At 42.7% G+C, this 22,335-nt stretch overlaps 1 protein-coding gene and 2 pseudogenes across 1 annotated transcript in view; 1 reads left to right on the top strand and 2 right to left on the bottom strand.

The window, feature by feature from the left end:
• THEM4 (thioesterase superfamily member 4) overlaps positions 1-9,646 on the bottom strand; it is a 36,883-nt gene extending 27,237 nt beyond the window's left edge. The window contains exons 1-2 of the mRNA XM_036273240.1: positions 9,572-9,646; positions 3,012-3,162 (exon numbers count right to left, since the gene is read on the bottom strand). Of these exons, the coding sequence (XP_036129133.1) occupies positions 3,012-3,162; positions 9,572-9,646 (226 nt within the window). The remainder of the gene's footprint in view (positions 1-3,011; positions 3,163-9,571) is intronic.
• Positions 9,647-13,990: 4,344 nt separating this feature from the next.
• On the bottom strand, positions 13,991-17,560 carry LOC118637683 (annotated as a pseudogene).
• Positions 17,561-20,794: 3,234 nt separating this feature from the next.
• Positions 20,795-21,939, top strand: LOC118637682 (annotated as a pseudogene).
• The last annotated feature ends 396 nt before the right edge of the window (positions 21,940-22,335 follow it).

Below are 22,335 nucleotides of genomic sequence, written 5' to 3'. Positions count from 1 at the left end.
TCATTGACTATCTAAGTCATTACCAAATCAGAATATTAATTGCTTACTTTTTAGCTGTAGCTAGAAATTAAAATTTCTAGGGGTTAAGAATTCAAATTAACATGGAAGAAAATATGTTTTCAATAAAGACGGCATAAGATGGAGACACATTTTTTTTAAAGTTTTTTTTTTTTTTCTTTATTGATTTTAGAGAGAGAGGAAGTGAGAAGGAGAGATAGAAACATCAATGAGAGAAATCATCGATTGGCCGCCTCCTGCATGTTCCCCACTGGAGATTTGGCTCACAACCTGGGCATGTGTCCTGACCGGGAACCGGACCTGTGACCTCTTGGTGGATGGATTGATGCTCAGCCACTGAGCCACAGCAGCCGGACTGGAGACACATTTTTTGATGGAAAGAAAAATAATTTTGTTCTGAAGTAAGGCTGGTTGTTTCAGAATGGGGGTGGGGGGGGAGATAGAGAGAGCACAAAATCCAAATGTAAAAAGAAAAACTGTAGAAGGTTTGTGGAAAAGGAATCATGAGAAAATAAATTTTATGTGAGGTCAAGCTGAATAAGATTGAAATAAATTTAATCAAGTTAAGTGAATTTAAATATCAAAAGTAAGCTGATACAAAATTAGAGTTAAGTTTTCTTTTTCTGCTAAAAAGGACCATTGGTTTCCTACTGATACTGTGAAAAGGGTTTCTGCTTAGAAAACAGATTCTGTGTTTTATCTAAATAATTTTGTTTTATATTGTCTTAACTAGGTACTTGATTACATAAGAAAACTGAATCTCCTCAATAGTAAGAACTAAATTTTGCTAAGAATTATGCAAATTCTGGATTTGTCTTTAAAATCTTTTATTGTCACTTTGCTTAAATGGATAATTAAATATTGCTTCATAATAACTTATGATCCCATTTAGTCAAATGTTCAAAACTTGTGATATATTTTGACAAATTTCCCAGGATTCAGGGTTTAAAAGGAGACTTTTCTTTACCTGGAAATGGCTTTGGGTTATTCCACTGGGTACCTGGAAAACCTCAAAAATTTGTTCTCTCTTTATAAAAGATAAAATTTAAACTAATTAGGCCTATTTTATATATTAACATTACATGAGAAAGCTTGTAAAATAAAGAAATTATGTCATATTTGTATGCATATATTCTTATCAGTAAAATGAGTTTCTGGAGATTATAATCTCCAAGAGTCTACAGTGTCCTAATATAATATTTTCACATGTAATTCTATTTGTTATCTTAAAATATTATGCTACAGAGAAGAGCAAATTTCTTTATCAATTGCATTATAATCAGATCTATAACCATGCCATTTGCAGTTTTTATTTTTTATCATTTACAGACAGTCATTCTTTTACTCTGATATATTTGCAAATATGTTTCTTCTCCAGAAAGATTCATGAAGAGGACTCTAACATTCTAAAATACTGGTCTCTGAGAATAAACTTTCAGGTCATACCTTTAAAATGGATACTACCTATGACTAAAAGCAATTTGGTAAAATTATATATATATTTAATTATATATTTGTAAACAGAATTGACCCCTCCAGAATTCAGAAACTCTTAACGAGTATTTTTACTTTCATGGCAATGTGATTATTTGCATAAGTTTCATAAAATCTGTTCTCTTAATAACAGGACATAATAGAAAACTGGTTTTATTACCAAGGTCCTGAATGAAATGTCATGTTTCAGAGAGAGATGCATGGACTCAAATATGACCAGAAAACTATCTTCCAAACTAAATTAATATTAATTGAATACATCAGTGAAATAAAGCATAGAGGTATAAGAACAGTGATATAAGAATATTTACTTACTGCTAACACCAGGCACTGTGTTAAACACTTTACTAGCATTATCTCCTTTAACTCTTGTTAATCCTTACCCAAGGATATTTTTCCGTTAACTTTTAGATAGAGTGGAAGGGAGAGAGGGAGGGAGAGGAAGAAGGGGAGGGAGAGACATCAATGTGAGAGACACATGGATTGGTTGCCTCCCACACAACCCCAGACCTGCCAGGGATAGAACCTGCAACCCAGGTACGTGCCCTTGACCAGAAATTAAACCCAAGACCCTTCAGTCCACGGGCTAAGCAAAATCTTTTAACAACCTTTAAAGGTGAGAAAACTGGCTTAGAGAGGTGATGATTATCTGACAAACAGAAAATTAGGATTAAATCTGTGGAGGCGATAGTGCTCTTTTCCTACAGTTAATGTAATGGTAGTGAGCCAGCCTGCAGAGGTTCCCACCCAACCCTACCACGTGTCTCCTGTGTGACCTTGTTTGAATAACTTAACATCAGTCGTAGGGTCAGTCCTTTACCTACTGGCCAGAGTCATATAGCTGCACGCTTTCAAAACGGAGTGAGTGAGTCACTTCCTACGCAGTCTTTTGGTTTCAATCTCAGGACTGAAAGATTCTGTGGCCCAATTAACACTGATGCCTTCCGGAGCTGCTGTTAGTTAGCTCTGTTAGGACTTACAGAGCAATGTCATGCCTACTGGCCATTTTGTAAGCCTCCAGGCCCTAGGAGAACAAAGTCAAACTTTCCGCAAGAGAACTGGCCCACAAGAAATGCCACCAGCAACAGGAACCAAAGGAGCACCCAATCGCACATCCACATTCCTATAGACCCACCCCCCTGCCCAAACCCACCAACCAAGGCCCCCAAACCCACTGACCGGCAAATAGCTTCCCGCCAGTGGACGCATATGAGGACCAAATTCCAGCTCCTAGGGGCTGCCCAGTACTTCATGGCTCTGTCACCTGTAGCCCTTCCCTTTGGCCATCCCCATCCCTAAAATAAACCCAATTTTTCTTGATTCACTGGCTAAAATTACTATTCAGCATGCCTGTGCACCTGGAAGCCCCGACCGGAACCTTTCCCTCTTCGATTCTGAGATGAGTTGCTTGAGGTGACAAGTAACAGTTTAACGTATCTGTAGGCATGCTCTCGACAGAAAGTCACGCCCACTGCCCTCGCTCTGCGGGAGGCACTCACCGGCGCGGGTCCGGAGCTCCTGGCCCAGGGGCGCGCGCACCCCCGGAGGCCGCGCAGAGCCCCCACCGCGTGCAGGCGCGCGGCGCAGCTCCTCAGCATGGTTCCAAGGGCGCGCGAGCACCCAGGCCGCGGCGACCGCCGACTCACCAACCTAACCCGCTCATCCTCCAACCCAAGGAGAGGAGGGCGGAGCCTGACGCAGGCCCAGTGCTCGTGAGGGGCGGTGGGCGGGGCCGGGAGGGGAAGGCCTCTGGGAAGCGAGGTGGAGGGCGAGGGCCCGCCCCACCCCGGGCCCGCCCCACCCCTCGGCCCTGGCGCCTGCGCGCCGCGAGTGCTGGAGTCGCTGTCTTCCCTCTCCTGCCGCGCCCGCCGAGCCCGACGCTGTTTAGTTCTCCCGCGGCTGTCCCTCCAGCAGAAGGCTTAAGGCCCTGGGGCGGGTAGGAGTGCACACAGTGAATTGTAGGAATAGTATTTCCTTGTACGCCATAGTCAAGACCCTGGGATCAGGTTGGTAGTGATTTACAGAGAGCTTTCTGGGTGCAAATAGTATATGCTGAAAATGCTCCCTGGTCTATCCCTTCACGCCCCATCCCTCCCACACACCCTTAAAACTTTCCACAGAGCTAAACGTCCTTAAGTCAGGCTTTTTCAAATAGAAATAGAAATCATAAGAACATTGGAAGGATGTGTTATCTCTGGCATTGGAGAGAGACCTGAGCTCAAACTTCCCCTCCACCCCTTAACACCTTGTATAAATTCTTTAACCGTACCTGACTTCTGGTTCCTCACCTGTTTTGAGAACTAAAAAGAAATGTACGGTATATCGAGTTTTACTATTGCCAGGACCTTCTCTTCTAGTAGGAATCACGAAGTTAGAAGTCACTTGGCCTTGTATGCTATATCTCCTAAAAGAACGTGTGCCCAGAAGCTTGTACAGGTTATGGGAACTGATTATTAAAATTTCAAGAATTTGGCTAGCCAGTTCTTTAACAGTGCCATTATTAAAATTTAAATTATGTGAGCTTACAATTAAATTATATTAAAAAAGAAGGTATTAGATACCAAAACTGTAATTTCTAATTATTTTATATTTACCTGTGCTCTCTCTTTTTTTTTTTAAATCCTCACCTGAGGATATTTTTTTCATTTATCTTCAGATAGATCAGGAGGGAGAGAAAGGGATAGAGAGAGAAACATTGATGTGAGAGGGACATGTTGACTGGTTGCCTGCTGTACGACCCGGACCAAGACTGGGATGAGCCAACAACCGAGGTACCTGCCCTTGACCGGAATTGAACGTGCCCTTGACCAGAATCGAATCCAAAATTCATTGGTCCTCTGGCCAACGCTCTATCCACTGAGCCAAACCGGCCAGGGCTTATCTGTGCTCTTGAGGTTATTTATCTCTTATTTGGATGGTGGAAATACTAGGAACATGTCTTTCAATATTCACAATCACAGTGGTAGCTTGAAATAGACTGGGAGTAGTTATTTCAGACACTGCAAATGAGGGCCTTCTTGTCTCTCTTTTTTATTAAACAGCCAATATACTACAGTCCAAGTCCATTCTGAGGTGAAGTTTTAAGACTCTAGTAATGGGTTACTAGAATTGCTTACCTCAGCACATCGTTACACAATCTTTTCCCACCAACACAGCTCTGTAACCACTCACATAGTAAAGATGGGACTGAAGGGACCATTTTCAGTAAAGATTTACAAGAGATAAATAAACTTGGCTTTGGGCTTGGGTCTAAGTTCAGAGAGCCTCATTTTATCGTGTGTGTGTGTGAGCAATCACTATCTATGAAACTAACTTCCAATTATTGCAACACTCTTGAAAGCGTCTCTTTTCTCAATTCAGTTGTTTTTCATCTGGATCAAAAATTGGTTATCTATATAGGTATGGATCTATTTTGGACTCTCTATTCTGTGCCATTGAGCTACTTATCTTTTTTCTTTTTTTTTTTAACTTATCTTTATTGTTGAATGTATTACAGATGTTCCTCCTTTTCCCCCTATTGACCCCCTTCTTCCCGCTCCTGCCCCTCTCCTGCCTTTCCCCACACTGTTGTCTGTTATGCATATAAGTTCTTTAGTTTATTTCTTCCCACCCCCCACCCCCTTCCCTTTGAGGTTTGTCAGTCTAGCAACCAATTTGTACTTCTTAATCCCTTCACTTTTTCACTCATTCCCCCAATCCCCCTCCCATCTGGCAACCAACAAAATATTCTCTGTATCTATGAAAATGTTTCTGTTCTGCTTGTTCATTTTGTTTGTAGATTCAATTGTCAATAGATATGTATTTATTGCCATTTGTTTGTTCATATTTGTTATCTTTTTCTTCAAGAAGACCCTTCAACATTTTATATAATAATGGTTTGATGAACTCCTTTAGCTTTTCCTTGTCTGGGAAACTCTTTATATGTCCATCGATTCTAAATGCCAGCTTTGCAGGATAGAGTAATCTTGGTTGTAGGTTCTTGCTTTTCATCACTCTGAATATTTCTTGCCACTTCCTTCTGGCCTGCAAAGTTTTTTGAGAAATCAGCTGACAGTCTTATGGTAACTCCCTTGTAAGTAACTAACTGCTTTTAAGATTCTCTCTTTGTCTTGAACCTTTTGCATTTTGATGATGATGTGTCTTGGTGTGGGCCTCTTGGGGTTCATCTTGTTTGGGACTCTCTGTGCTTCCTGGACTTGTATATCTGTTTCCTTCATCAAGTTAGGGACGTTTTCTGTCATTATTGTTTCAAATAGGTTTTTAATTTCTTGTTCTCTCTCTTCTCCTTCTGGCACCCCCAAGATGCAAATGTTGGAACGCTTGAAGTTGTCCCAGAGGCTCTTTACACTATCCTCATTTTTTTGGATTCTCCTTTCTTTTTGCTGTTCTGATTGGGTGTTTTTGCTTCCTTATATTCCAAATCCAGGGTTTGCTTCTTGGCTTTACCTACTCTACTATTGAATATGTGTAAATTATTCTTTATTTCAGTTAAAACCTCCTTCGTTTCTAACTGGTCTTTTTTTATGCTCTTGAGGCCCTCTCTAAGTTCATTGAAGTTCTCACCAAGTTCACTGAGTATCCTTATAAGCAGTGTTTTGAACTCTGCATCTGTTAGGTTGCTTATCTCTATTTCGCTTAGTTGTTTTCCTGGAGTTCTGTTCTTTCATTTGGGACCTGTTTCTTTGTCTCCTCATTTTGGCTGCCTCCCTGTGTTTGCTTTTATGAATTAGGTAGAGTTGCTATGTCTCCTGCGCTTCCTAGGGTGGCCTGTTGTGGTAGGTGTCCTGTAGGGTCCAGTGGCACAGCCTCCCTGATCTCCCAGCTGGGCCCTCAAGGTGCACCCCTCGTGTGGACTTTACACCCTTCTGTTGTAATTGAGTCTTGATTGCTGTTGGCACATCAATGAGAGGGTTTTACTCAGGCTGATCAACTGTAAGGACTGGCTGTGCCCACTATCCACCGACCTCTGACAACCTTGGATGATCAGCTGTGCAGGGGCCACCACACAGAGCAAGACTTACTTCAGCAAGGCTCTGGTACTCACGGAGTCCATTCCTTGAGTGTGTCACTTGTGGAGGTGGTTGGGTGGTGGTGGTTCATAGTGTTCTGAATCTGTCTGTGGGTGTGCTGGCTCTGGGGCAAGGTCAGCCACTGCCTGTGTTCTACCTGGGGCCACCCGGCATAAGCTACAAAGTGATCTGTATACGGCTTCTTCTTGTGCTGGGCTTGGAGGTGCCCAGGAAAAGCCAAGTTGTGAACCAACACTGGCTGCTTCTAGTGCCAGGCCTGGGGCCACTTAACGAGAGGTATGGGCTCGCTGAGACCAGATGCTGCTTGTTTGAAAGAGCCTGGCTGGCGTGGCTCAGTGGTTGAGCATCGACTAATGCGCCAAGAGATTGCTGGTTCAGATCCCAGTCAGGGCAACTGGCAACAGCTTGGGTGGGCCTGAAAGTTGGGTGGGGCAGGGCCTCAGGAAATCACCAGGTCAGGGCAAACAGTTTGAGCCAAGTTTCTGGAGTCCCAGATATGGCAGCTGTATGCCACCCCAGGGAAGGGCTCACCAAAGGAACAAAGGCCTCTGACAGCACGTCTGTCCAGGAGAAAGCTGCCTCTCCAGCCCTCACCCCAATGTCAAACAACTCAGTTCTTCTCCATATGTCTCTGGTACCTTTCAAGCTGCCTCCCTCAATGCTGGAGCCTGGAGGATGCGACCGAGTAAATCTGTGCATGGGCCCTTTAAGAGGAGCTCCCTGGGGTTCCAGCAGCCTTAGCCTCAATTCCCGCTGGCTTTTCCAGCCAGAAGTAACGGGGACTCCTCTCATGGCACTGGAACCCTGAGCTGGGCGCCTGGTGTGTGATGAGAACCCCTCAGTCCTCAGGGAGGACCTTCCCAGCTGAGGTGTCCTCCTGATTTTTATCCACCACACGTGGGTGTGGGACCAGCCGGTCCACGTCTCCGCCCCTCCTACCAGTCTCATGTGGCTGCTTCTTTAATTTCGTAGTTGTAGGACTTCCATTCAGCTGGATTTCAGGCAGTTTTGAATGACGGTTGTTCGGTAGTTTAGTTGTAACTCTGATGTGGTTGTGGGAGGATGTGATACCACGTTTACCTATGCCACCATCTTGACCAGAAGTCTCTATAGTTATCTTTCCTGATGCTTTCTTGTGGCATCTTGAATCCTGTAGTCTTGAATTTATTTTCAGCTTTTGCAGCAACCTGCACAGCTAGTTGAACCAGACCTGAGGAGGGGCGACAGGAAAAAGACAGAGACTAATAGAGAGAAAAGCTGGGGCCAGGTGGGACACTGCTCTCTGATGGAGAAACAGTGACCCTGAGCTAGCTCAGCATGTTTATTATATAGCAATAATGAAGGGGGGAAGGGGTTCAAAAGCTTCATTATCTTCAAACACCAGATGTTTCCACCAGCCTCTGAGTTCAAGGTAGAGACTTTCCATACATTCTTGTCGAGGCTCAGAATGCTCCTGCATGGGCCTTGGCAGCACACAGGATCAACAAGTGACCTTGGACAGAATGCTCCTGGGTGAGCCTTGCAAACGCCACAGGGTCCTGTTCCTGGGTGAGCCTTGCAAACGCCACAGGGTCCTGTTCCTGGGTGAGCTTTGCAAACGCCACAGGGTCCTGTTCCTGGGTGAGCTTTGCAAACGCCACAGGGTCCCGTTCCTGGGTGAGCTTTGCAAACACCACAGAAACAACAAGAGACACTGACTCAGCCACCCTCCACAAACTTTGTTCTTTTTCAAAGTTGTTTTGCCTATTCTAGATATTTTACACTTACATGTGAATTTTAGAATGAGCTTGTCAGTGTCTACAAAAAAACCTGCTGGGATTTTGAATCCGCATCTTAGTAAATGGAATCTTTTCTTGAAAAAATTCTCTTTCTCCATTTATTTACATTTGCTGTACTTTCTCTCAACAATGTTTTGTAGTACAGGTCTTTTACATCTTTTGCCATATTTCTTATTAAGTACTTCATATGTATTGGTATTATTGTCAATATTATTTATATTTCAATTCCTGGTTTTTATCGCTAGTATATAGAAATATAATTTCTTTTTATATACAGAAATACCTCATTTTATTGTGTTTCCCTTTACTGAGTTTCAGACATGTTGCATTTTTTACAAATTAAAGGCAAAACCCCCCACCAACAAAAAGTTTATGATTTTTATTTATTGCGATACTTGCTTTATTGTGGTGGTCTGGAAGCCACAATATCTCCCAGGAATGTCTGTATTAGTTACAGTAACTTTTAAATAAATTTCTTAGATTTTCTACATAGATGATCATATTATGTTTTACTTCTTTCCGACCTGGACATCTTTTATTTCTTATTTTACCTTATTACACTATCTAGATTCTTTAGTACAATATTGAATAGTAGTGATGAAAGTGGACATCTTTATGTCTTGTTGCTGATCTTAGGGGGAAAGTATTCAGTCTTTCATCATTAAGTATGATACTAACTGTAGGGTTTTTGTAGGCGCTCTTTAACAGGTGGAGAAGTCCCACTGATTCCTAGTTTGCTGAGTTTATTAGGAATGGGTGTTGGATTTGAAAGGGTTAGTAATGTTTTAAAGAGTAAAGGTAAACACTTGCAAAAGGCAGAAACTGAAAAATTGTGTTGCTTGCATGACCTTTGCTCAGTCTTAAGTCAGCCCCAGACATTAGGAGAAAGTTACAAAAACTTGAAGATGGCCCTCAAACCCCTCAATGGGAACTTCTAAATCTAGTCTTTAAGGTTTTTAATAATCATGATGAAGAGGCTAAACAGCAAAGAACAGCAGAATTTCAAATGCTTGCTCCTGTCATCAGAGGCCTCACTAATCAAGGGATCAGCAAACCCCCTTCAGGGGACAGAAGAAGGGCACCCACTAGGATCAGCAGAGTGGACCCCCAGGTCCCTGCTTTAAATGCAATCAGACCACAGAGTCAGTCCTCATCCCTTCCTTTGGCTAGCAGAATGGGTAATCCAGGCCTTGATCTGATTGGCCTTGCCGCTGAAGACGAAGGTGCCCAGGAACGGACGCCCCAACCGACTGTCATCTCAAACTCCAAGCCTCGGGTAACTCTGATGGCAGCAGGTAGGCCAATTTCATTTTTAATATCTGCCATGACGAAGTAACCACTTGAGCTAAAGCTGACCCCCCAATTTCATTTTTAATTGATACCAGGGCAACCTACTCTGCCCTCCCCGAGTTCAGGGGACCTCCTTGACACTCTGGGGTTTCAGTTGTGGGAATTGACGGCCAAATATCTCAACTCAGGGCAACCCAGATACTCACTTGTTCTTTAGGCCCTTATATGTTTCTCCACTCTTTTTAGTGTTACCAGCCTGCCCTACTCCCTTGTTAGGGCGGGACATTCTATCTAAACTCCATGCTACTTTAACCTTTACTCCTACCCTCCCCACCAAGCCCTCTCATTTTTCGCTCCAAGAATCTGCTTCATCTCCTAACACAAACCCATCCCCACTCGTCCTCCCCAGTGCCCTTGAGGGGGCGAGGCAGGGCAGGGTCCACTGTTGTGGCCCTGGGTGAACTACCACTACTCTTATTGTTTTGTTCACTGACCCAGTGAGGCAGGAGTAGGGGTGGGGTGGGGGCGAGTGGGAGTTGGGGGGGGTGAGCCCTGAGGGGCTCTCGCATCTGGCGCCAAGTCCTCAGCTGTGCCAGCTGGGCACAACCTGCTCTGGGGACAGTGCTAGGTGGGGAGTTTGACTGGGATAGTACACCTGTCAATCAGTAACACAGATGTACTAAATTAATCTCAGGGAGGACAGAAACCTCCAGTGGAGCAGAAGGGCAAAAGCTCACTTGATCTTGATTCTCAGTATGAATACAGACCGTGAAAGTGGGCACCATGTATATCATCTCTCACTATAACCTTATGAGGGGGAGGGGCACCTATAATCTAACTACTCATGATGTGTCTAACCCCTGCAATGGAGTTTATATGTGCAAGCTCAGAGGGACTTGACGCAATACCAAAAAAATCATACCAGGGAAATTAGTCACTATCCAGGGTGCAGTTCTGCCGGCGGCACTAGCCCTCTCCTCCCTCTATCGTGGTTTAATCATTCGAGCCTTACTGTGTGTCTATCAAATACCTCCCTAGGCCCAAATATGACTGGACTACTTTGTTTACCAGCGGGAATGATGTTTGTAGGTGCACTAAACATTTCTGCCTCCAGGAGAGGAATTGCTATTCAATGCCTAAACCCAGAAAAACAGGGTAGCTTATGGGCAGTGGGGTATGTCACCCCAGCCAATACCTTAATCCATTCCTTCATCCCTAATTCAACCTCATCAAGCCCTGAGCCCAGAAGCCATCATAGGGCAAAAAGGGGAGTCAAACTCTTCATAGCAGGAGTCATAGCTGCAATTACCACTGCGGGCCTCATGGGAGGAGTTACTTATAATGCTATAACAGCAAAAAACATAACCACCACCATGGCAAATATAGGTAGAGATACAGGTGAAAATGTCAAACTTCTTTCAAAATCCCTTGACTCTCTTGCCTGCATGGTAATAGATGATCACATTGCACTAGACTATTTATTGGTCAAAGAAGGAGGTCTATGCATGACAGCAAATTCATCTTGTTGCTTCTGTGTTAACTCAACTGGCCAGGTCGAAGAGAGGACACGATGAATTCTAGATAATGCCCAGTGGCTAGAAGAATTCTGTCAGGATCATCTAGCCCAATCTATCTGGACAAATATAGAGGCAGCCTTGCCTAAACTAAACTGGCTACTCCCCTTCATAGGGTCTCTAGGATTAGCCTTCTTATTATTGCATTTTGGACCCTGCCTCTTGTGCCTGATTGCTAGGTTTGTACAAAATCGACTGCAAATTTTAGTTAACCAGAAAGTTGGACAATTTGTTCCAGCACAGGTAAAAGGACCCTATCACCCCATTCTCCAAGAAGTTATCTAACACATTCTTTTTAGGAGTCCATAACAACCCCACACCTGCAGGAAGTAGACAAAGAGAAACTTTGCCCCTTTTCCCTTTTTTATCATCATTATAAGATGTGAATGAAAGGGTTAGTAATGTTTTAACGGGTAAAGGTAAATGCTTGCAAAAGGCAGAAACTGTGAAAAATTATGTTGCTTGCATGACCTTTGCTCAGCCTTCTGTTGAGTACGAATGATTATCGGATTATCCACAAGACAATGTATCACCCAGCAGATACAGGACGAGATACAAGACCAATCCAACTGCAAAGTGGACAATGAGCCAGGCAGAGTACATCAGCAGGAACTGCTGGAAGCTACAGGTAGAGTATATTACCTATACCCCAACTGTTATTTGAGGCTGAACCTTTTTCAGCTCAGCCCGCCTGCACCCAGGCACATGCAATAAACCCAGGCTCTACATTGGCCTTGTATTGTGGATGTGATCTCCTTCTGGCTCAGACCTTTTAGGATTTAGTCAAGTGCTTTTTATACATCTATTGAGATGATCATGTGCTTTCCTTTTATTTTTATTTATTTTAAATTTTTTTTTTTTTTGTACGTGCCCCTAGCGGGAACCGAACCTGGGACTCTCTGGTCCACAGGCTGATGCTCCAACTGCTGAGCCAAACTGGCCAGGGCTATGTGCTTTTCTTTTAAAAATTTTTCAATATTGTGAACTATACTCACTGATTAATTTTAACATTTTTTGTTTTAATAGTTGACATACAATAGTATATTAGTTTCAGGTGTACATCATAGTGATTAGATACTTATATGCCTTATGAAGTGATTACCATGATAAGTCTGGTGTTCATCTGACACTATATATAGTTATGACAATATTATTGACTATATTTATGATGCTGCATATAAACAATGGTATACAATGGAATATTACTCTGCCATAAAGAAGAATAAAATCTTGCCATTTCCAACAACGTAAATGGACCTAGAGGGCATTATGTTAAGTGAAATAAGTCAGACAGAGAAAGGCAAACACTGTATGATTTATCTTTTATGTGGAATCTGGTTGGTTATTGAAAGTGAAACTGACCTTGCTTTCCTGGGATAAACCACATGAAGGATATACTTTTCTTGTAATATTTTTTCTGGTTGTGATATTAGGATAAAGCCAGCCTCATAGAAATAGATGAGAGGTATTCCCTTCTGATCAATTTTCTGGAAGAGTTTGTGTAGAATGGTCACTTTTTCAACTTCCACTATCATTTATTTTTTCTAGAATCTGGGTACAATCAACTGTAGCAAGGCAGTGCTCAATATTATTTAAGGTTCAATATTATTTAAGGTATCATTTTAGGTTCTTTAAAATACCTCTGTATTTGTAAAGGTGAGAATTCACATTCCAGTAAAACTGGAAAACTAAAATTTAAAAAACCAACAAATTTACTCAACATGATGTAATTACACAGAATTTTATATGCAACACATGGACTTTAATATAACAGAATTGGCCTTTATGAACTATTATAATCCTATAACAGCAAAAAACATAACCTCCACCACGGCAAATATAGGTAGAGATACAGGTGAAAATGTCAAACTTCTTTCAAAATCCCTTGACTTTCTTGCCTGTATAGTAATAGATGATCACATTGCACTAGACTCTTTATTGGTCAAAGAAGGAGGTCTATGCATGACAGCAAATACAGCTCTGACCGGTTTGGCTCAACGGTTGGAGCATCAGCCTGCAGACTGAAGAGTCTTGGGTTTAATTCCTGGTCCAGGGAATGTATCTGGGTTGCAGGTTCGATCCTTGACCTGGTCAGGGTCATGCAGGAGGCAGCCAATTAATGTGTCTCTCTCACATCAATGTTTTTCTCTCTCTTTCTCTCCCTTCCACCCTCCCTTCTACCCTATCTAAAAAAATCAATGCAAAAAATGTCCTCTGGTAAGGACTAACAACAAAAAATAAAAATGTAAATAAACTAGCTTGCACATAAACAAAGTTACTCTTTACTTATTGGTCCCAACCTATTTCATTTTGCATCAACAGACCCCCTTCCATGGCTTTTTACTGTGTAAACAGATTATTCCTCCCCTTAAGACAAGGTGAAAAAAAACCAAAGTTCCCACCCAGAAAAAAAGCATTAACAGAATTGTTAAATTATGAAGTTTCAGCTGATGTAACACCAGAAATAGGTTATAGGCAACTCTTACTTAAGTCTTTTACCTAAGTAGTACTATAGGAAGTTACAGTGTTGACCAAAAGAACACACAGATTTCTCAATAAACTTTGTATTAATGGGTCTCAGAATTCTGTGACAAATTTTTGGTCAAGTTGTTTCCATTAAAAAGTACTAATTTTAAAAATGAATAACTTAAAAACTGCCACACACAAAAAATCCCAAATGGTCCACAAAACATTCTTTCCTTCTGAAGGTTTTACAATGCATTGTAATCATCAATAACCAGTCTTACTATTAAACTTAAGTGGCCAATTGAGACAAATAGTTCTGAGACAGTTTTTCTACCACTGATTAAGATGGAGGTGGCAGGTATTGGGGATAATATTTATTTAACCTTCTGACTTGGTGACTTGGCCAGTTCCAGCTGCCTTCTTGTCTGCTGCTTTGATGACACTCACAGCAACTGTCTGTCTCATGTCGAGAACAGCAAAATGGCTCAGAGGGAGATAGACAGAGAAGCTCTCAACACACATGGAACCATATCAATGAAGGAAGCATCACCAGATTTCAAAAACTTTGGGCCATCTTCCAGCTTTTTCCCAGAACAAAGATTAATCTTCTTCAGCCCAGCAAATTTGTAGGAAATGTGAGCTGTGTGACAGTCCAGCACAGGTGCATATCTGACACTGATTTGGCATGGGTGATTCAGGATAATTACCTGAGCTGTGAAGCCAGCTGCTTCCATTGGTGGGTCATTTTTGCTGTCACCAGTCACATTGCCACAATGAACATCTTTGATGGACACGTTCTTGACATTGAAGCCCACATTGTCCCCAGAAAAAGCTTCACTCGATGCTTCATGGTGCATTTCAATAGACTTAACTGAAGCAAACACCAGTCTCTACTCAGCCCACAGGACAGTACCAACACTATCAATTTTGTAGACATCCTGAAGGGACAGAGGCAGGAACTTGTCAGTTGAACCAGAGCTTCAAGCAGCATGGTTCCACTAGCACTGCCATCTTCACAGATAACTTTTCATCCCTTGAACCAAGGCATGTTATCACTTGGCTCCAGCATGTTGTTGCCATTCCAATCAGAAATTAGCACAAATTATACTGTGTCAGGGTTATAGCCAATTTTGTTAATGAGGCGCTGACTTCTTTAATAATGTCCTTGTATCTCTTCTGGCTGTAGGGTGGCTGTGTGGTCTGTGAGAACATGGGCCCCTTCCCAAGCTCCAACTCCACTGTGGGAATATGATGAAGACCACCAGTAAGCAGACTCTGAGACCTTAGGAGCCTGACCAGCTCCTTGGTCAAGAAACAGTCAAATAGAAACTGCTTCTAGATGTAAATCTGGGCTATAAACAACTGAAGAAAAACAGCCAGTGTTTTGATTTCACACAGCTTGTGCACAAATACCTGCACCCCACCCCCAAACACAGCATGCCCTATTTGCTTTGTTTTCTGTGCCCTGTGCTGGAGAATTCTGTGCTGTGGAGAACTTCAGCAGCTGGCCAGTGAGCATGTAAGTCATAATAAACACATATCTTTCACAGCTAGTCCTCTGGGCTATTTTTTTTGGAATTGGCAAGCAACACGGTGAAGTTCTCTCAGACCTCAGACCTTTGCATAGCAGTGGCTCAGTGGAATCCATTTTGTTAACACCAACAATCAGTTGTTTTACATCCAGTGTATCAGCATGAAGGACATGCTCATGGGTCTGCCTATTCTTGGACATACCTGCTTCAAATTCACCAATACCCGCAGAAACAGTCAGGACAGTACAGTCATCCTGAGATGTGCCTGTAATCATGTTTTTGATAAAGTCTCTGTGTTCTGGAGCACAAATTATGGTCACATAATACTTGCTGGTCTTGAATTTCCACAGGGAGATATCAATGGCAATACCATGCTCATGTTCAGCTTTCAGTTGAAACCGAAAGTATGCCAAGACCCAGGCATACTTTTTTTTTGAATATTCTTAAAAAATTTTTTTCTTTATTGATTTTAGAGAGAGAAGAAGGGAGAGGGAGAGAAAGATAGAAACATCGATGAGAGAGAATATCGATTGGCTGCCTCCTGCATGTCCCCTACTGGGGATTGGGCCCACAACCTAGGCATGTGCCCTGACTGGGAATCAAACAGGCAACCTCTTGGTGCATGGGTGGATGCTCAAGCACTGAGTGACACCAGCAGGGCTTAGTGGTGGTTTTCACAAAACCTGTGTTCTGGTGACAAATTCATTGCAGAAAAAAGCCCCACCCCCTTATACGTTTGAGAGAACTAATTAGTGGAGCCATCTGCGCACGGAGTGTACTTTGTGGAAAGGCTTTTTTTTTTAATCCTTACCCAAGGACATCTTTCCATTTTTTTTGTTCAGATAGAGTGGGAGGGGGAGAGAGAGAGAGAAACATCAATGTGAAAGAGACACATCGAGTGGTTGCCACCCGCACGACCCAACCAGGGCCGGGGACAAACTGCAACCGAGGTACGTGCCCTTAGCGGGAACCGAACCCCGGTCTCTCTGGACAGCAGGCTGACATTCTAACCGCTGAGCCAAACTGGCCAGGGCTGTGGAAAGGCTTTTAACCACACTTTCAATTTCTTGATAGATGCAAGGCTATTCTACTTATATATTTCTTCTTTAGAGTTTGTACTTAGAGTTTATACTTTAGAGTTTAACTTCCAGTCTACCGTCAAGTGACATTAAACCTCTGCATGCATACTGTAAGAACCTTGCTATAGTGTACTTTCAATTTTTCCCTTCTGGCCTTTATGCTTTTTTTTATCATGCACTTTACTTCTGTAAATGTTAAAAATACTACAGTACATTATTATTATTTTTGTTTAGGCAATCATTGATGTTTTTAGAGAGAGGGAGAGAGAGAGAGAGAGAGAGAGAGAGAGAGAGAGAGAGAGAAAAGAGAGAGATCAATGTGAGAAACATTGATTGGTTGCCTCCCACATGTGCCCTTACTGTGGATGGAACCAAACTGAGCCACGTCAGGCCCTCCAGGTCAAGGGGAGTGGGGGGACACAAAAGAGGACATCTGTATTATTTTCAACCATAAAGATAAATTAAAAAAAAAAAAAGGCCCAATCCTCCTTCCAAATGTTTCCCATTCACTTGTTCATTCACCAAGCACTTTTTGAGTGTCTATGATCTGCCAGTTACTGTGCTAGGCACTAGGGTTGCAGAGAGATGGAGAAAGTTAAGGCCAAATTATTAAAGTAATTAAAGCAAGCAAATTTATTTATTTATTTATTTATTTTATTTTAATTTTTATTTTTTAAATTTATTTTTATTAATTTTTGTTACAGACGTTTCTCCTTTTTCCCCCACTGATTTCCCCCTCCCCCTCCCTGCCCTGTCCCCAGCTTTGTGTCCATGTCTATTGTTCATGCAAGCAAGTTTATTAAAGAAGCAAGGCAAGCAAATCTGTCATCTGGCTTGTGAAGTGCAGACGGGCTCTCAGCTAATTTGAAGAGTGAGTTGAGTGGGGGGTTGAGGCTTTATATACCCTTCTGTCTACAAGTTTCAGAATTCCTCTGCTGAATATCTTGGTGTAGATTAATTCTCAAGGTCCCTTTTACTTTGTTGTGGCCTTACTAGAATTAATGGGAAATACTTGGCAATTTTATCTTGCCAAGCTTTGAGATTGCTGGCTTCTCTATTTGGGGAGTAAAAAAAAAAAAAAGTATAAATCAGATGTTGCTCCTCTGCTAATAGTCCTCCTATGTCTCCCCACTAATAGTAAACCTCAAGCACATTAGTAATAATAGGATGGTAATAATCTTTCAGGATACTGAAGGCTCTGCCCGCTTCTCCAGCCCCACAGAAACTTTTGGTAGTTCCCTGGACTTGCCAAGTGATTTCCATGCTCCCCTCCTCATTTGCTGGGTCAATTCCTGTCATCCTCAAGACTTAACTCAGACTTCACCTGCTTAGGGACTTAGCAACTCATACAAGAACAGTTTCATTAGGAATTTTTGTTCTTCATTGATTTTTCTTAGAGAGGAAAGGAGAGAGAGAGAGATAAAAACATCGGTGGCCAATGAGAGAACATCGATTGGCCACCTCCTGCATGCCCCCCACTGGGGATTTGGCCCACAACCTGGGCATGTGCCCTGACCAGGAATTGAACTGGTTACTTCTTGGTGCATGGGTCAGTGCTCAACCACTGAGCCACACCAGCCGGGTTCACTATGAATCTATAGTAGCTCTCTTATTCAAGTCTGTTAAGGCATTTGAATTAGTGTCTAATCCTAAATGGTTTTATACAATAGTAAAGGCAGTATGGCGTACAGTAATGCCACAACTACAGAAAAGGTCTTGTTTCTTTAGTCACATATTAATGCCTTAAAATCTGTATTGAACATTTATAAGTATTTATAAATGATACTGTTATTACTCATGGCATACTAAGGGTCCAGTAATCACTTGGTTTTCTCAACACCAGCTCATTCAAGTTCAATTCCTATGTTTCTGGAAATTTGCTTTTAGTGGAATCATCTATTTTCTCATTAAATCTTGGAATCTGTCCTCTTTTCTTTTTATGTCATATGATCTGCCAACTTTAGTTACGCTTTATATTCTGGTAAAAATATTTGGGTTCAAATCAGGCTTTGTCCCTCTTGGTTGAGTCACTGTTTTTTCCCCACAAAACTGATACCTTTGTAATGAACCCAGTTATTAATTAACTGGAGAGGAGCAAAGGGAAGGCCAGATAATATAGACATGACATTTGTACAGCTTTGCCAGAAAGCTGAAGTTGAACATTCTCCAGGTCTGTACCCTGCAGATTGATGGGGAAAGGGACCCCACCCCAGCACCCAGTGGGGAAAGGGATCCCCCACTTCTACCAATAAAAAAACAACAACCAATTCTCCAGTTATCTGTCCCAATAGGGTATTCTATAATTTAATTATAACATTATATGGAGTCAATTCAGACCCTATGGATTAAGGGCTCTATCCCACAAGCCCCCTCTTCAGATGCCAGGAGCAAATGGGGTACCCAAGCTACCTTCACTTCCCCCCAGCTGACTATAAATTCAGTGTTTCTCTCCTTGCACTCCCTTGCCCCTGCCCCACCCCCAGTTCAATAATTTACAAAAGGCAGGAAAGTGTATACTTACCATATCAATTTTATTGTAAAGAATGTAACCCAGAAACAGCCAGATGCAAGGAAGGGGAGGGTGGATGAGTGGACAGAGAGGGGTTGGTGCATAGCTTCATGGGTACCACCCTCCAACTAGCACATAAAGTTCACCAAACCTGGTAAGACATTTTTATTGAGGTTTCATTATGTGGGCATGATGGACTGAATCATTGGCCATTGAGGTCAGGGAATGGACTGAAAGTTCTAACCCACTAATCACATGATTGGTTTCTCAATCAGGAAGAAATCTAGAAGCCCTGCCAGAAATCACTTCATTACTACAAACTCAGATATAGTTAAAAGGGGCTTGTTATTAATAACAAAAGACACCAAATCACTCAGGAAACTCCCTTTGTGTCTGGGGTATTAGACTCTCTTAATTATCTTTCCATCTCCTTGGCTCTTTCTTCTCAGTCCCCTTTGAAGGAAGGTTCGTCCTCTTTTACTAAGCCATTAAATGTTGGGGATCTTCAAGACGTGCTTGGTTAATTCCTTCATTTATTGAGTTTATTCAATAACATGTTTATTGGATAGCTACTATGTAATAAGGTTCTTGTCTAAGTGCTGGGGATATAGCAGTGAACAGAATATACAAAAAAATTTTAAAAAGTCATTTATGGATGTTGGATGCATTCCTCAGTTCTGCTGTATGGTTCTCCTTACAGAGTACTGTCTTGGTCTTTCTCAACATTTGCTTTTGTTGAGTTCAGAGTTAAAAGGTGGTCAGAAATAAGAAAAAAAATAAAGCAGGAAAAGTAAATAGGAAGTACTACTAGGATGGGGGTTGGGTTTCAATTTAAATAGGGTAGTCAGGGTACATCATCCCTAAAAAAGATGATATTTGAGATAAGACTTGCTGAAAATGAGGCAGCTTGAAATGGGTGTCTTGGAAAATGAGAAGTACAAAAACCATGAGGTGGAAATTTGCCTGGTTGTTGAAGGAACAGGAAAGAGGTCATTGTGACTGCATCAAAGTGAATAAAGGAGAGAATAATATGAAAAAGGCTAATGAAAACCAAATCACTTAGAGTTTTGTAGGTCATTGTAAAGATTTTGACTTTTGCCCTGGGCGGTTTGGCTCAGCAGAGTGTTGGCCCGAGGACCAGAGATTCCCGGGTTCGGTTCCCGCCAAGGGCATGTACCTCGGTTGCAGTTTGTCCCCGGCCCTGGTTGGGGTCCTATGGGTAGCAGCCAGTAGATGTGTCTCTCTCACGTCAATGTTTCTCTCTCTTGCTTCCTCCTTCTCTCCCTCCTGCTCTATCTAAAGATAAATGCAAAAAAAAAAAAAAGTCCTCGGGTGAGAATTAAAAAAAAAAAGATTTTGTTTTTTTGTTTGTTTGTTTTTTATCCTCACCCGAGGACATTTTTCCATTTTTTGTACAGATAGAGTGGGAGGGAGAGAGAGGAAAGGAGAGAGAGAGAGAAACATCGACGTGAAGGGACACATCGAGTGGCTGCCACCCGCACGACCAACCAGAGCCGGGGACAAACCGCAACCGAAGCACGTGCCCTTAGCGGGAACCGAACCCGGGTCTCTCCGGACCGCAGGCCGACGCTCTAACCGCTGAGCCAAACTGGCCAGGGCAAGATTTTGATTTTTTACTTTAGTCTGAGAGAGATGAGTATCACTGGGGGGTTTTCAGTAGAGCAGGAACATTATCTGACTTACATGAGCTAACTTAACAGTGTTACTCTGGCTGTTAGGTAGAAGAGACTGAAGTGGGGCTTTCTTCCCTCTATCCCCAAACTAATTTCTTCCCTATCCCATTCTGGAAAACAGTCTCCACCATCCAAGCCCAGAAACTTAAATGGCATCCTAACTCCCCTCCTTTTCTGGGCCTCACATCCAGTCAGTTACCACTAATGAGGGAGACTAGTTAGGAGCCCTACAAGTCTCAGTTCTGTGGGGGTGCATCTCCATCCATGTTGGCCAGGCTGGTGTCCAGATCCACAATGCCTGCTGGGAGCTCTACTGTGGAACACGGTGTCCAGCCCGATGGCCAGATGCCAAGCGACAAGACCACTGAGGGTGGTGGGGAGATGGCTCCTCAACACATTTTCTGTGAGACAGGTGCTGGCAAGCATGTGCCCAGGGCAGTGTTTGTAGACCTGGAACCCACAGTCATTGATGAAGTTTGCACTGGTACCTACCGCCAGCTCTTCCACCCTGAGCAGCTGATCACAGGCAAGGAAGATGATGCCAATAACTATGCCCATGGACACTCCGCCATTGACAAGAAGATCATTGACCTCGCCCTGGACTGAATTAGGAAACTGGCTGACCAGTGCACAGGTCTTCAAGGCTTCTTGGTTTTCTACAGCTTGGGTAGAGGAATTGGCTCTGGGTTCACCTCCCTGCTGATGGAACATCTCTCTGTCATTTATGGCAAGAAGTCCAAGCTGGAGTTCTCCATTTACCCAGTCTTCCAGGTTTCCACAGCTGGAGTTCCACCCTATAACTCCATCCTCACCACCCATACCACCCTGGTGCACTCTAATTGTGCCTTCATGGTTTACAATGTGGCCATCTATGACATCTGTCATAGAAACTCAATATTGAGCTCTCATCCTATACTAACTTTAACTGCCTTATTTGCCAGATTGTGTCCTCCACCACAGCTTACCTCAGGTTTGAGGGAGCCCTGAATGTTGATCTGACTGAATTCCAGACCAGCCTGGTGCCCTAACCCCGCATCCACTTCCCTCTGGCCATATAGGCCCTGCCATCTCTGCTGAGAAAGCCCACCGTGAACAGCTTTCTGTAGCAGAGATCACCAACACATGCTTTGAGCCAGCCAACCAGATGGTGCAATGTGCCCCTCACCATGGTAAAGACATGGCTTACGGCCTGCTGTACTGTGGTTCCCAAAGATGTCAATGCTGCCATTGCCACCATCAAGACCAAGTGTAGCATTCAGTTTGTGGTCTGGTGCTCCACTGGCTTCAAAGTTGGCATTAATTACTAGCCTCCCACCGTGGTACCTGATGAAGACCTAGCCAGAGTACAGCGAGCTGTGTGTATGCTGAGCAACACCACAGCTATTGTGAGGGCATAGAGGAAGGAGAGTTTTCTGAGGCCCGTACGTAAGGACGTGTCTGCCCTTGAGAAGGCTTATGAGGAGGTTGAAAGATAGTGTTGAGGGTAAAGAGTATTAACCTGTCTGCTGCAATGTTACACTCTGGTGTCTAGGGTCTATCTTATTTTTGTTGTTCTGTGAAGTCCATTATGTCCTAAATTTTGCAATAAAGATGATATTTTAATTTGCATGTAAAAAAAAGAGTTAAAAAAAAGAATGACCATCTGCTTAGAAGCAGCTTATCTAATTCTGATACTGAGACGTTAAGTCTTGGATTTATGAGGGGATTCTGTTTAATACAGTGAGTAACACCCCTAATGATATCCTTACTGTAACAGCAAGTCTCACAGGGCTCTACCATGTAATACTTTTCTTTTCTTTTTTTTTTATCCTCATCCGAGGACATTTTTCCATTTTTTGTACAGACAGAGTGGGAGGGAGAGAGAGGAAGAG

This window comes from Molossus molossus, unplaced genomic scaffold (genome assembly GCF_014108415.1).
Source record: "Molossus molossus isolate mMolMol1 unplaced genomic scaffold, mMolMol1.p scaffold_m16_p_20, whole genome shotgun sequence".
In the NCBI taxonomy this organism is placed as follows: domain Eukaryota; kingdom Metazoa; phylum Chordata; class Mammalia; order Chiroptera; family Molossidae; genus Molossus; species Molossus molossus.
Note: the sequence above shows the minus strand (reverse complement) of the source record. Positions and strands in the feature narration are given on the sequence as shown.